At 44.0% G+C, this 14,270-nt stretch overlaps 1 protein-coding gene across 1 annotated transcript in view; it reads left to right on the top strand.

Moving 5' to 3' along the window:
- The window catches only part of BCL2 (BCL2 apoptosis regulator), a 160,829-nt gene that overhangs the window by 87,615 nt on the left and 58,944 nt on the right, over positions 1-14,270 (top strand). Inside the window, 1 exon segment of the mRNA XM_034642537.1 lies at positions 12,014-12,088. Within this exon segment, the coding sequence (XP_034498428.1) occupies positions 12,014-12,088 (75 nt within the window).

Raw genomic sequence — 14,270 nt, 5'->3', positions numbered from 1 at the left:
CCTCCAGACCTCACAGGTCTCCCGTTTTCATTCCAGATTTCCAGCTCTCTGCTGGCCACAGCAACATGGACAACCCACTGCCGTTTAGAGCCCTGCTCTTCCTCTTCCTCCCCCAAACCAGTCTCCGTAATGGGGGCATCTCATCCTGGTCCCCACATCTCACTCATATTTGGTTCCATCTTCTTACTTTCTTCTATGTCTATACTCTTACAGATCTCTCGTTTCCTCTATTTCAAACTCTGTCCTCATGGTGTTCTAGAAGTGAAAATGGATGGGCAGTCTACTACATCCTTACTTGATCTGTATAAGCAGAAGAGGTCTAGGTCAAGGGAATGTAAGTCTAACTTGAATCATAAAAACAGAGTCACGGCCCCTAGGTCAACTCCAAGACTTGAGCCAGTTTGCAGACCCAGAACCCTTAACTTGGGGGGGGGGAGGCTAGGTCCCCCATTATACTGCCAGAAATTTATATCATTAATCTTTCTCCCAGCCTTCCCCAAAGGGTCCTACAGCTTTTTATCAGAGTAACTGTGCCCTGTGGAAAAGAAAATAATCAGACCTTTTGAGGATTTTTGGATGCTAGCTCTGAATGGACACTAATTCCCCGAGACCCAAAGCGTTGCTATGGGCCACCAGTCCGAGGTTAGGGGATCCCCGCAGCTTGAGCTCCGTTGGATTGGTCCTCACAGCACTTTGTGCAGGTGGAGGGGGCTGGCCTTGCGGGTCTGCCATCTTCCCTGTCCTTGGCACTACCAAAGCACCTCTGCAACCTTTTTATTCCCTGGATCCAAGCTTCCACAAGTGTTCTGTTCTGGGAAAGAGTGTCTTCCTTAGCCTGATCGTTGAAACTATCCACAAAGAATTCTTCCCCTCAGTGATGGGTATTAAGGAAGGCACGTATTGCTAGGAGCACTGGGTGTTATACGCAAACAATGAATCATGGAACACTACATCAAAAACTAATGAAGTACTGTATGGTGACTAACATAACATTAAAAAAAAAAATTCTTCCCCCCTCTGCAGCTTCCTTGGCCACAAGTCCTCAACCCAGTTCTCTGCCCCACACCCTCCCCATCCCTATATACAGCCCCCCAAACAGGTCACTTTCTTTCCTCTCTCTTTTACCTTTACTCTCTTTTCCCTGCATCTGGTATTTCTTTTTGGTTCCCTTCTGTGGATTTGTCTGGTGCCTGTTTTTAGCACAAATATGCCATGTCCCCTTGTAAAACCTTTTTCTGCATTTGAGTCTGTAACAGCCAGGGAAATGAGCATGAAAGCGTGGCTGGATTAATTCACCAGTCTTAGGGGAATAGAGGGGGTCCTTCTAGGTGTGGGTCATTACCAATCTTCATCAACAAAAGATTGACTTGTTTATACCTGTTCTTCATAGTCAGCGTTTTCGTAAATCTGCTTAAGGTGAAAGTGAGTTCTTTGTGTTTAAAAAATCATATGGGAAGCAGAGAAATAAGAAATGTTCATTTTGTTTAATGCTTGAGTATATTCCACGGCAGGTGGCCTCTCAACTTGCACAAATAGAACAGAATTGCTATCAGCAGAGCGGGAGGAATAATGGCCAGGTGGTGGGTCCAGGAGCAGATGGGAAATATTTACTTAGATCTTCAGTTCTTCTTGTTAAGAGCCCCTCTAATCAAGTACCTCCCCTTAACTGTGAAATAAATTTCCAGTACCTTTGAGTAGTCTTTTCTTTGAAAAGGTAATTTCCGTGCCAGTTTCTCCTTTTTTCCAAATGTTTAGAATAACCAGACAGTGTCAGTGGAGTCCGTACAAGCTTGACTACTCCCAAGTTTTATTAAAAGTTTCCAGATCTCAGAGTCAAAATTAAAACAGCCCAAAAGTTATATTGAAAATGTGATAAATGTTGGGATTTTTTTTTCAGACCAAATAAGGCAGCGTCACCCCGGGGCGGGGGGTGTCTGTGCAGACTCTGCATTGGAGGCAGAACTCTCTCATGCCTGGCTCACCTACCCCAGCACTCTGGTAGACCCAGGCAGTCTAGAAGCCTAGGTGCTAGATCCCCCAGAGGTACCTTTGGTCTTCAGGAAATCCTATAATTCTCCATGCGCCGTCAGCCCTTAAACAACTTTGAATTATTCTTCTCCTTTGACTATGCAACATGGCTCTGTTGCTGGTTTCCTTGGCACTTCTCTCACTACTACACTCCCATCTTCCTCTACCAACATTTGCGAAGCATTTATGTAGCGCCTGCCGGGGGCCAGAGCCACGCTTAGTTGCTTGGATCTATACAGAGACGAATGGGGCATGCCCCTGCTCTTTAGGGGCTCACCCCGCCGCGTCTCCACCCCTCTCCCTCCTCCATCTGGAACTCTGAGCACTTGGAGTGCTCCCCAAGACCTTTCCCTCCTTCTCCTCTCCCCTGTGCACTCGCCCCTTCAGAAAGACATTTTTTCCTCATGGTTTCGATCATAAAACTATATTCCCAGTTTTATTTTCTTATTTGCAGTACTGAATTTTCTCTTGCTTTCCCCCAGAATCAGTGTGTCCATGGGCCAACCAGGTCCTCACAAAGCATTCCCCTTTTCTGTCAGGATCAGCCCAGGTTTCCTTTTTTCCCCCCAAGACTCCCAAATCTGGAAGCCATCATAGGTCACACTCCCCTCTTTCATCTGTGTCCGGAAATCAGTGTTCAGGTTCCTCTGACCTGCTTGTTGATTGTTTCTTTCTTCACCTTTCGCACTGCATCCGTTCCGCCTGGTCCTGGTGGGCACACAGTGGCCCCAACCCTCCCAATGAACTCTGCACATCTAAGCCAACATCCCCTTCTTTAAATTCCATCTTGTGGATGTCCCTCTCCTTATGTGGCAGAGATGATGTCTTACTCTTTTAGATCTCTGACTGAATCTGACCCAGCTGTTTGCATACAGTAGGCACATAATTAATGCTTCTTGATCTGTTGTGGCAAAGGCATGCCTAGATTTTAGATTGTCAGCCTTAGCTTTCCTTCTGTCTTTTTCTTGCAGAACCTCCAAATGGTAATCCCTGCAATGGCAATCCCTACTCTTGCAGCCCTGGGGCAAGTGTAGCATGGCAGCAAACAGTGAAACAGATCAAAAATTGGGAAGTGAGATCCAAGAGGGAAATTAAGGAAAAGGAATTATTCCATATGGAGAAACCAAGATGGTGAGAGCTCATAGTGGGATACTGTGCAGATGGCCTGCCTCTCTTGAGACAGTTGTCTGCACACCCTTAGTTTTCACTCTTACAAATGCATGTCCTTTAATACTTAGTACCTTACTGTCTACCTCATGATTGCCTATGGCTCTTATCTTGCATTGCATTCATGGTGGGCAGACATAGCCAAAGCCACATGATTGGTGCTGGTGGGTGGCGCCGTCCAGGACGCACCATGGTTGGAATGGCTCTGCATGCCGACCCACCAAGCACATCCTAGAAGCAGAGATGTGGACCCAGCCGTGGAGGTAACCCAGACTTCCTCCTCCAAGAGGTCAAGGTTTCAGGGCTCCTGGGTGGCACAGAGGTTAAGCGTCTGCCTTCGGCTCAGGGCGTGATCCCGGCGTTCTGCGATCGAGCCCCACACCAGGCTCCTCCGCTGTGAGCCTGCTTCTTCCTCTCCCACTCACCCTGCTTGTGTTCCCTCTCTCGCTGGCTGTCTCTATCTCTGTCGAATAAATAAAATAGGTCAAGGTTTCATAGGGGTCAGACATGGAGGCAGCAAACTGTAATAGAGAGGGTACGGCACAGTAGGAAAGGTATAGGTTCAAAGTAAGGGAAGATTTCTAGCGAGAATTGTAAAACCCCGAAATGGATTACGGAGAATGCTTATTGGCACCCTCTTTCCTGGAAATGCTGAAGTTGTAGCAACTGTCTACCGTGGCCTGAGCACAGAACTTCTCCAGGGGCTGGAGTATAGGAAAGAGGGCTGCTGGTGCTCTATTCCCACAGCCCACTTATCTGGATCGCTTCGTTTGCTTGGCAGGGAGTTGGCTGCAGCCTGCTGCTTACTCAACCACAGAAGTGAAATTTGTTACTTATGAGAAATAATAAAAGATCTTTCTTTTTCTAGACTTCCTCTAGTCAAATGGGTCTGTTTTCTTTCTAAATGGGGGAGTATGTTTTGCTTTTTTTTTCCTTTCGTGGCATTCAAATTACCTTTTGTATATACTCTGCCCAGTAGTTCAGAGTATATTTACAAGAGAAGCAAAGCCCCAAATCATAGTGAATGCTCACCATTTCCTCCAAGATGGTGTGTGGAGTATGTGCACAGATGGAAGAAGTTAGGCTGTTGAAGATTTGATGGAATTCACCAGAGTTAACAATGGACATTTTTAGTATCATCAGAATGTTTTTCTGTTATTCCTTTGGCTAAACAACCATTACTGAGCAGTTACTCTGTGCCCTGCACTACGCCTGCTAATTGTAGAAGAAACAAAATGCATAAGACATGGTCTCTGCTTTCAAAGCACTTACAATATAGAGGGAAGATAGAATATATTACAAGGAGAGGATTATTCTAGTTCAAAGGAAGGCCATCATGGAGAATCATGGTAGAATTATAGTAATCAGTTTGAAATTCTGTTTTTTCAAGCTTTGTCATTTCAGTCCTATATTAGCCTTGTTTTTCACTTAAAAATCATTTCTGATAATCAATTCATATGGTTTGTATACTGAAACAATTTAGAAAGGTCTTTATTGATAAATTTCACTGCCACCTCTGTCCCATCTACCCAATTGGCTAGTCTCTTATTCGATTGAAACATGTAACTATGTATGTTAACTCCCTGAGTATAGATGTCCAGTGTCTCTTCATGCAAAATAATTACATATGTATTTAAATTTTCTCTCTTTCTTACGCAAAAGGCAGCATGCTATTTGCCTTGTTCTTCACTTGGCCTGTGAATGTAACAGTTTACCTCGGACACCTTAGCATATCAGCGCACAGAGTATATCCTTTTTCTTTCTTCTTCGGTAGGACAATACCTTCATAGTATTCCATTGTTTTGGAGATACCACAGTATATTGGTTATCTCTTGCCGCATAATAAACTGCTCCATGACTTTGTGGCTTACAACAACAATGATTTTATTTATTCACACCTTTGTGGGTGTGCTGTTTGGGGTCAGCTGGGTGGTTTTTCTTCTTATTTTGCATGGATTTACTCAAATGGATGAGGTTATCTGGCAGACTGAATGGGGCTAGATGCCCAAGATGGCTTCACTCACATGTCGGTGGTAGATTTTGACTACCAGCTGGACCAGCTTGACTAGCCTGGGTTTACTTCGCATGATGACTGGATCCCAAAAGCAGAGAAAAAGCATGCCCCCAATGCAAGAGAGCTTACTAAGCCTCTTCTTGTATCTCACGTGCTAATGTTCCATTACCAAGTAGCCAAGTCATGGGGCCAAGCCCAGAGCCAATGTGGAAAGGACCTTCATAAGGGAGGGAGCACCTTGAGGAGAGATTCATTGACTGTCCCTGTGTTACTGCCTCCTACACATGTCTCATAAGTACCCTATTGATGGACACCTGGTTATTTCCAGTCTTTTGGCATTACAAATCAAGCCCCAGTCAACTGCCTTGCCCATTATTCAGCTCACACGTGAGTAGTATAAATTTCTAGAAATGTGTTGCTGGGGCAAAGGGTAAATGCTTTTTAAATTATCTATCTCTTCTATTTCTGTGGTGCTATTTCTCTGGTTATTTTAAGCTTGTGTGCTGTCACTTCTGCAGGAGCTTTGAAAATGTGAAAAGAGTCTGGATAGGAAATGCATATAAACTGAATTAATTAGAAACTCATTCCTAAAATGGCAAAAAAAAAAAAAAAGATGAAAGCTATACTAGAAACCAAATAACATTGAATAAAGTAACATGCATTTGAATAAATAGGCCTATTATTATAACAATGGTTTACATTACTGTTGTGTTTACAGTATAGAAACAGTTTGCTTGTAGTATCTTACATAATTTTTTCTCACAATACTATGAGTTAAGGGTTTAATTGGCCACATTATATATACATATGTAATGTGTGTGTGTGGGGGGGCATGTGTGTGGATTTTTTTAAGACTTAGAGAAGTTACATGACTTGCCCCAACCAGTGGGCTATAGCCAGGATATATACCCAGCCCTGTAACAATAAACTTGACCTTTTCTCATTAAGCGCTTCTTGTTTAGTAGGGACTTGTACCTTGTATCTTAGCTTGGCTTCAGTTGGCATTAATTTGTTCTGCTTGCTAACTTGCCATGCTCATATACCATAATCACAAGTGATATCTTCTCAGGATGCTCTTTTTAAAAAAATTACAAATAGTTTGTTTCTAATTTCTGAACACTTGAGAAGCATCCCTAAGGTTTTCTCCTGCTGTGTGGGTGAGATCGTTGTCCAAATTGAGAGCTCCCTTCCTGATCTTAGTCGCTAGTAAATCTTGAAAGAGGAATTCTCTTTAAGCCCATATGTTAGCTTTCAGCCTTCAGGAAAGAGGAGGTATTTTTAAATAAAACCTTGCCTTGGCCCTCCTGCAGTGGCATGGAAAGTAGACTGTTTTCTTTTTTTCATTCACACTCAGACATTTTCATAGGGGCTTGGTCACGGCAAGTGGGCCCCACGTACAAACCACCCACTTCCCTGAAGCATGATTGATTAGCAAAGCTGTTCTGCCCAAGGGCAGCCTGTTTGCCTGAGCCTGGATGTTGACAGGTTTGACACGCACAGATTTTAAAACAGGTCTCTCATCCCCAGACTGCAGGCCTGCAGGCTGTGGGCCAGGACGCTTGTTCTTGAGGGAGGAGAGAAGAGAAAGGATACACTTTGCGGAGCAGGGCAGGCTGCATGGATCAGGAACCACCTCACATTGTAGAATTCCTGAAACCTGGCAGCTCAGGCCAAAGTTCGTGCTTGCTGAGAGAACTCCTGAGGCTGCTGGGGCCATGAAAACCAAATTGCAGAAGAAATGTGAAGTGGAGGCGAGTGGAAGGATGCTTCGGCCAAGCCTGTGGGAACGAGAGTGGACCCCGTTTGATGGAGAATCTTGAAACATCAAAGGAAGGCATTCTTTATCAAGGAAGATAAAAATTTGATACCCAGTCATCTTAACCTATGTTGGAAGTTTGGGAATATAGCCAAAAAGTGACCCTGTCAACCCAATTAGGTCTTTCATGTCTGTCTCCTTTGGGGCCTCCAACAAGGTGACTTTTACAGAGCAGAATCCACATAAATGTGTGCTTCCCAAATGCTAAGGCTTAAGGTAGACTTAGAAATCATCTTGTTGGGGCGCCTGGGTGGCTCATTCGGTTCAGTGTCTGACTTGATTCAGCTCAGGTCATGATCTGCCGGTCATGGGATTGAGCCCCATGTCGGGCTCCATGCTCAGCTCCAAGTCTGCTTGGGAGTCTGTCTCTCCCTCTCCCTCTGCCCTTCCCCCCACTCTCACACATGCATGCACACTCTCTCTCTCTTTAAATTAATTAATTAATTATTTTTAAAACTAAGCCATCTTGTCCAGGCCTCACCATTTTAGAGATGAGGCGCGGGACGGTTGGGTCAGTGGTCTCAGGGTGTTCTCTTCGTTAGTGGCAGAACCAGGTCTTCTAAATCTTCGTAATGCCAGTAGTCATAGAGTCGTGCTGCTGATATTCTAACGAATGTTAAATGAATGAAGGAATAAGTTAATTTCCTTTTACAAGAAACTTCTTTAAAAACCACTCATTCAATAAAGCCGCATAGGATCATCTACTTCATTTACTTACGTATTAACCTTAGATCACCTCAGGGACATTCCTTTGGGGTGTGATAGGAAAGGGGGGGCTTATAAGGACAAATCGGTTAGTGTCTTGAAAGACTTTCAGGAATCTGGGTTTCAAGGCATTTTGGCCATCATACAGAAAGTCTTAAATGTCAGCGTTGGTTGAAATATTGGACTTTCTTACAGTAATGTGTTACATGCTCAAAGTGCGGATGGCCTGTTAGGGACACTTCAGCCCGAGGCTAAGAGTAGTCTTCAGGTACACTTTAGGGACCTGGATAGCAGTGCAGCAGTAGGAGCAGACGTCACTGGGGAGATGGGCCCTGGTCTTTCCCCTGAACCCTCTCGAGTGCTGGCTATTCACTGCCCACTTCATGCAGAGGTGCCACATTTGCTCTGAACACCCCACCTGATAGGCTGAGGGCTTGGCAGATTGGGCTGCTTTAGGGGAATGCCACCCCTTCCAGCATGGCTTCATTGTTCTTCTGTCGCATGCTTGACTGTCAGTTCTCTCGTCTTTGGCTCATGACCATCCTGCCACCTGGGATGGAGGGGAGAAACTTTCTCGAGTCCTTTCACTGATGCGTCTGACGGTATCTGTTGTCATCACTACATTTTGACACCTGACAAAAGAGTGTCTCAACTCTTAACTTTCCTCTCCAAGGTGGAAGGGATAAGTCATAGCTCCCTTTTTGGATATAAGTCCATCATTGTCCTGCCGGCCACGGAGGAGGTCTTAGAAGCCCATTTATCAGTGTCTGCAACAGTGCTGCATATTTGGTTTCCGGTGTGTCGTGAAGAAAAACCTGCAAATAACTACAAGTAGGGATTCCAGTGAAATGTGGGCTCTGCTTTGCTCTAGCTGGCATGAGAGGCTGTGTAACTCTAAGAATACCGGTAGTGGTATCTATCTACATTCTAAGAATTTAGGGAGGCGAGGTTTGTACAGAATTAAATCACCCCGTCATATCTGTGAGGCTTCCTGCAGAACGAAGGCGAAAATAAACCCAAACAAACAAAACAGGAACATGTCTGAACACCGTGAGATGCGTGCTCCTCAAACAGTAGAGGTTTTGAATTGGTCTTTAAATATTTCACTGGAGACCTACTTGCCTGAAAAGGTGCTTCTCTCTCTCTCTCTCTCTCTGTCTTTTTTTTTTTTTTTTTGGTCGTGTTGTTTTGTTAATTGTTTTGCTTTTTGTTCTTACTATCATATTTAACCCATGTGTGGTTGGAAATGTCAGGATTTTCTTGATAGAAAGTGGAGGGGAGGTAAGATTCTGCCACCCACACCACAGAAGAGGTCGGATAGGCCTGGCTAGGGTGTGCATGTGTGTTTCTGCATGTGTATGTGTTTGTGTGTCTGTGTGTCTGGGTTGTGTCTCCATGTCTTTGTATCTGTGTGTATATGTGTGTCTCAGTGCATCTGTGTATGTGTTTTTGTGAGTCTGTGTGTGTGTGTCTATGTTTCTCTGTGAGTGTGTGTGTGTCTCAGTGTGTATGTCTGTGTGTATCTCTGTGCACGTGTGTGTGTGTGTGTGTGTGTGTTGGTGTGCATGCAGGTACACGGCATTGTCAGGCTAAACCTTCCTTCAGCATCATGCTTCTCTTTTCCTCATCCCAAAACCACTTTGCTTTGTTGTTAAAGCAAATATAACTACTTTCTTACAAAATAAAGACCAAATAACCTGAAGAGCTCAAATAAAATGCACCCCATGACCCAATATTAAAAGACAAAAATTTTCCATGGAGAAAGTCCCACGCCAGACTGAGGAGGGCAGACAAGTTAACTTGAGTCTTTTGCTTGCTTGTACTTCTTTTTTACCCCCTACAAAGAATGCTGTCTCACAGGCTCCACATCTCAGTTCGCCATATTTGCCTGATAATGGTTTTCATTTGAATTTAAAATATTCGGTGATCCTTGGAGAAGAATGAAGAAGCCAGGTTGAATATTACATTATCTTATGAAAGCTTGCCTCCCCTCTTTCCCTCCCCTCCTCCCCGCTCCCTCCCCACTTCCCTCCTTTCTCTCCCTGACTGGGCCTGTTATGTTCCCTGGTTTACCAGATGTGAGCCAGGACAAGGCCCACTCTGGAGGGGATAGCCACCTCCCAGGCACTGTTCCTCCCAGGCAGCCGCCCCTGAGGAACTTCGCGGAAAATGCAGGAGTGGTTTGGCATTCAGTTGTCCTGTTCGGAGCAGGACAGGTTGCAGCAGCGAGTGATGACAGAAATAGCCACCAGAGAGGGAGTTCTCACCACGTGACAGACACTGTGCTAAATGCTTACCTTGCACTGCCTGAGTCCTGAAAACCACTAGAAGGTATGAGAATTGTTCCTCATTGTCAGACAAGGAAACCGAAGCTCAGAAAGGTGAATGATATGTCAATAGGGACACAGCTCAGAAGGGACAGAGTGGGCCTCGAGCCAGGTTGGCCTCTGAAGGCCATGCTGTTGGCCCCCACAGCATCCCCAGAAGGAGCCAAGCCCTTAAATACACAGAAGAATCTATTTCACGTTTGAATTTGGCAGCCACATGTCATCAAGCCATAATGTTCTTCCCTATTTGGGAAGAAAGTTACTTTTCCTCACCTGCCTTTATAATCGTCCAGTTTTCTATTCTAAGAAATAGCAACATGTAAAAAAGATAGATTCAAAAAAGAATTGGTTTTTGTTGTGAGGTGCAGGCTGGAAGATAGAGTTTAGATGCTAAAATATTGGGATTTATATTAATGATTATATATTTATATTAACAATGAAGAGGAAAAGGAGGTTGAAATGTGGAATTCAGAAACCTGAGAAATATAGGAAATCCAAGCTGCAAGGAGCCCATAGCTATAAGCATCCAGGGGTAGGAGCACCAAGTTCATGTCTGCCCAGCCTTCTGGAAGGCTGTTTGTATTTTATCCTGTGTGATAAAGGCCTGCGTCGTTCTTACTGCCTGACTTAACTAAGTATATGAACCGCATGCAATGCTCAGCTCTCATTAATTTTCCATGGGCTCACTTGGCTTTGATCTTTTCATTTCGAGGCCCAAAACGACCATATAGAGGGAGAAGGGATCACATTATATCTCCTCCAGTATGTGTCAGTCGTCCCCTAATGATGCCTTTCAATCAGAGAAAAGGTTTTAGTAACCAAGTGACTAAATTATACGGCTACCCCTCCCCTGCCTCCTTTATCAAAACTTAATTAGTATTGACTCTTTTCTTGGCTAAATCCCATTTCAAAACCTGCAGGAACGAACTTTTTCCATAGCTGAACCTTTTAAAATTATGTATTTGAAATATCTTGAAGCCTAAGAGAATAGTGTTTAAACAAGTTACGCATTGATTTCCTCTTACCCTGAATTATTTCTCGCCTGATTTTCCTGAGGTTGTTCCTGAAACATTCTTTGTGGTTCACTGAACACAAAAAACAAACCCATGTACCAGGTTGGGTGAGGCTGTAGGGATAAGGGAAACATGGCATTTGTTCTCAAGCAACGTAAGTCTCGTCAAGGAAATGAGACACTTCAACAAATAGCCATAAGGTAAAATCAAAAATTGTCAAGTGCTGTAATTTTAGTGTTGATTACTACATACCTAAAAGCTGGTTAAATTACAGTTTTATTGAATACTAACGAATTATTACGCCCCTCCTGCACAGAATTTTTAAAACTCTTTGCTTTCCCAGGCTTATAATTATGGTGACCACATTTTCCATACCCAAAATTAAGACACATGGTCTGACAAAGGATTCTTGTGCCCTTTCGGGGTGTGAGACCACCCATAGTTGGATTTTTTTTTTTTAAGCAGGCTTTCATAGGCAAGCTCTATAAAAATAGAAGTTTGTTAAACAGGCGTGTTTTTAGACTTTTCATTAAAAACGACCATACAAACAGGTATTTTATTTTGTATCTGAATCAACATGTTATATCCTAAAGCACTGTTTTACAGCCGAAGGGTATGTGTTAGGCTATTCATAAGAACACACTGCTGGATCAAGTAATAATACTGCCATTATCCAGGTGTAATAAAAAGGTCCCAAGTGGTCTGCTCCAGGTCTTTAATTTCCCTTTTGAAGATAGAGCTCCTTATTTCACTTTCAAGGTTCAACATTTTTGAAACTTGCAAATGATTACCATTGAGGCATGCCAGCTGTGAGCAATTGTGAGCAGCACTTCTTGAAAAGAGGGTTAAAGGAGTGGATTTTTCTTCCTTGTTCCCTCCACCCCATCCCCCACCCCCCGCTGTTACCATCCGTGGTTTCTATACATGTAATTTTTTACAACAGGCCGTGTGGATGGATACTAGCTTGGGCTGCCATAGTCCCAGGCACGGAGCTTTTGGACTTCAAGAGATAAATCAGGTCAGTGTCGCTCGTTGAAACACAGTGAAACCAAAGTGTGCTTGAGCAGATATTAAATGACTTTCCCAAAGCCACACAGCTTGTTGGTGGCACAGCCAACTCCTCATCCCCAGCATTCTGACCAATGTGGGTTCCCATTTTCCTGGGGATCGTTGCTGACCCATGAGCCCTTGGGACCAGACTGCTCCCATGAAGCTTTGAGGCTGAAGTACCAAAGGATATAGTTGAAGCCAGCGCTCTCCTTAATAGATGATTTTGAGCCTTTATTTTGTAAGATGGCCACATGTCTAAGTTAATTACCTGAATGCACTTCAGAATAGATCTCTTCCCTCAAAAAATACGGACAAGTCAGCCATGAAGATGATTCATCTTCACATTCAACCTCATGTCACTATAACCACCTATTCATTTATTCAGTGACTCTTTATTGAGCATGTGCTCTAGGGCAGGCACTTGTCTGGGTTCTATAGCTATAGCTTTGAACAGACAAACATTCCAGTCCTTTTGTGGCATATATGCCATTGGATCTTGCTAATAAATATATCCAAAAAATGAAAACTCTTAGCTTGCTCTAAGTTGAGATGACCCTGGGCACAGAAGCTAAGGAAGGAAGAGTGAACTGACGTTTATTTGATGTCTGCGGCTTTGTCGTGTGCTGTGTTGGATGCCTATGAAAGATGAATATGATTATCACTATGATGAGGTACCAAGGCTTGGGAATGTAATCGATCTTGTTCAAGGTCATGTTAGTAAGGAAATAAATCTACTCTGGTGTCTTCAGGACCATTCTAGATGTGATCATATGCTTTTAGAACCATGTATTTGATGCATGGCCACCTCATGGAAAAATAAGTTGAAAAAACTTAGGGCACATTTTTGCCAATGTTAATAATCAATATCAAGAAATGTCATGTCAGGGGGTGTCTTGGGTGGCTCAGTTGATTAAGCGTCTGCCTTCAGCTCAGGTCATGATCCTGGAGTCCCAGGATGGAGCCCCGAGTCGGGCTCCCTGCTCCACTGGGAGTCTACTTCTCCCTCTCTCTCTGCCCCACCCCTCGGCTCATGTGCTCATTCTCACTCTCTCTCTCTTAAATAAATAAAATCTTAAAAAAGAAAGAGAGAAATGTCATGTCATTGGACTCACTTGCAATGTCATTTGAAATTTAGCTATTAAGTCCATGTTCCCTTTACCATTTATATCAGTTTATGTTTCTGAATCACAGTATTCACTATAGTACTCTCTACTTTTATAACAAGCATCTTCCATAGACACCTCAGCCCAGATTAGCCATTTGATGACCACAATAACATGTGCTTCTCAGATAACACATGACCTTTCATTTGGCTCAGAACTTAGTGGTTGACTTTGCTAAAAATAGGTCTTTAATGGTTGAGTGTGACATTCATCACAGGGTACTGATATTCGGGAGTTTCTCTCTTTGTATCATGAAGCAGACCCATGTATGGCTGCCGAATTAATGAACCTCATTTCTTTGACGAGACACATTAAGCATGTCAAAGATAGTTACCTGCATTTTTGTCCCTAGTAGTAGTTACCAGGGAAGTATAGAAGCTGCCAGTGCTTGGGAACCCTATCCCTTTGGTGTATCTAAACATAGAGGCTAGACTGGGATGGTATTTCTGGGGAGGAGTGAGAGGCTGGATTAAGTGTGGAAGCTGGGGCATGGTCAAGGGGTGAGAGAAGGTCTTTTGTTGATTTTGGTCTTGACCAAACAAGGGCTGATGGAATGGCACGTGCTGTGGTTGTGGTGTCACGTGCTGACGTCATTCCAAGAGCCCAGCTGCTGTTAGTGCTTCTCAGAGCCTCGCTGCTGGCGTGACGGCTGTCAGGGGCTTCAGCTCCTCTCCTCCCCGCAGGCTTTGGTCATCTCTCTAGTTTGGGGTCATTGTGGAAGAGTTGTGTGTCAGTTTATCTATCACCCAAAATACTTCCCATCATGCTTAGGCCACCATCCAACTTACAGCTCTTGAGCTCATCTGTTCTCACCTGCCCATGGCTCGCTGGCCACCTGGGCTGAATCCCTGATCCTCTCACCCAGCAAGCTCACCCCCCTCTTGGGTCCTTCTACTACCTGTGACCTCCACCTGGATTGCACTCCTCCTCCTCATCCCAGGGCCCCTCCTTCTTGCCTTTCAAATGTTTAAATGTCACTTCCTTGCA

Source organism: Ailuropoda melanoleuca, chromosome 14 (assembly GCF_002007445.2).
Source record: "Ailuropoda melanoleuca isolate Jingjing chromosome 14, ASM200744v2, whole genome shotgun sequence".
Lineage (NCBI taxonomy): Eukaryota > Metazoa > Chordata > Mammalia > Carnivora > Ursidae > Ailuropoda > Ailuropoda melanoleuca.
This window is presented reverse-complemented; position numbering and strand designations above follow the sequence as displayed.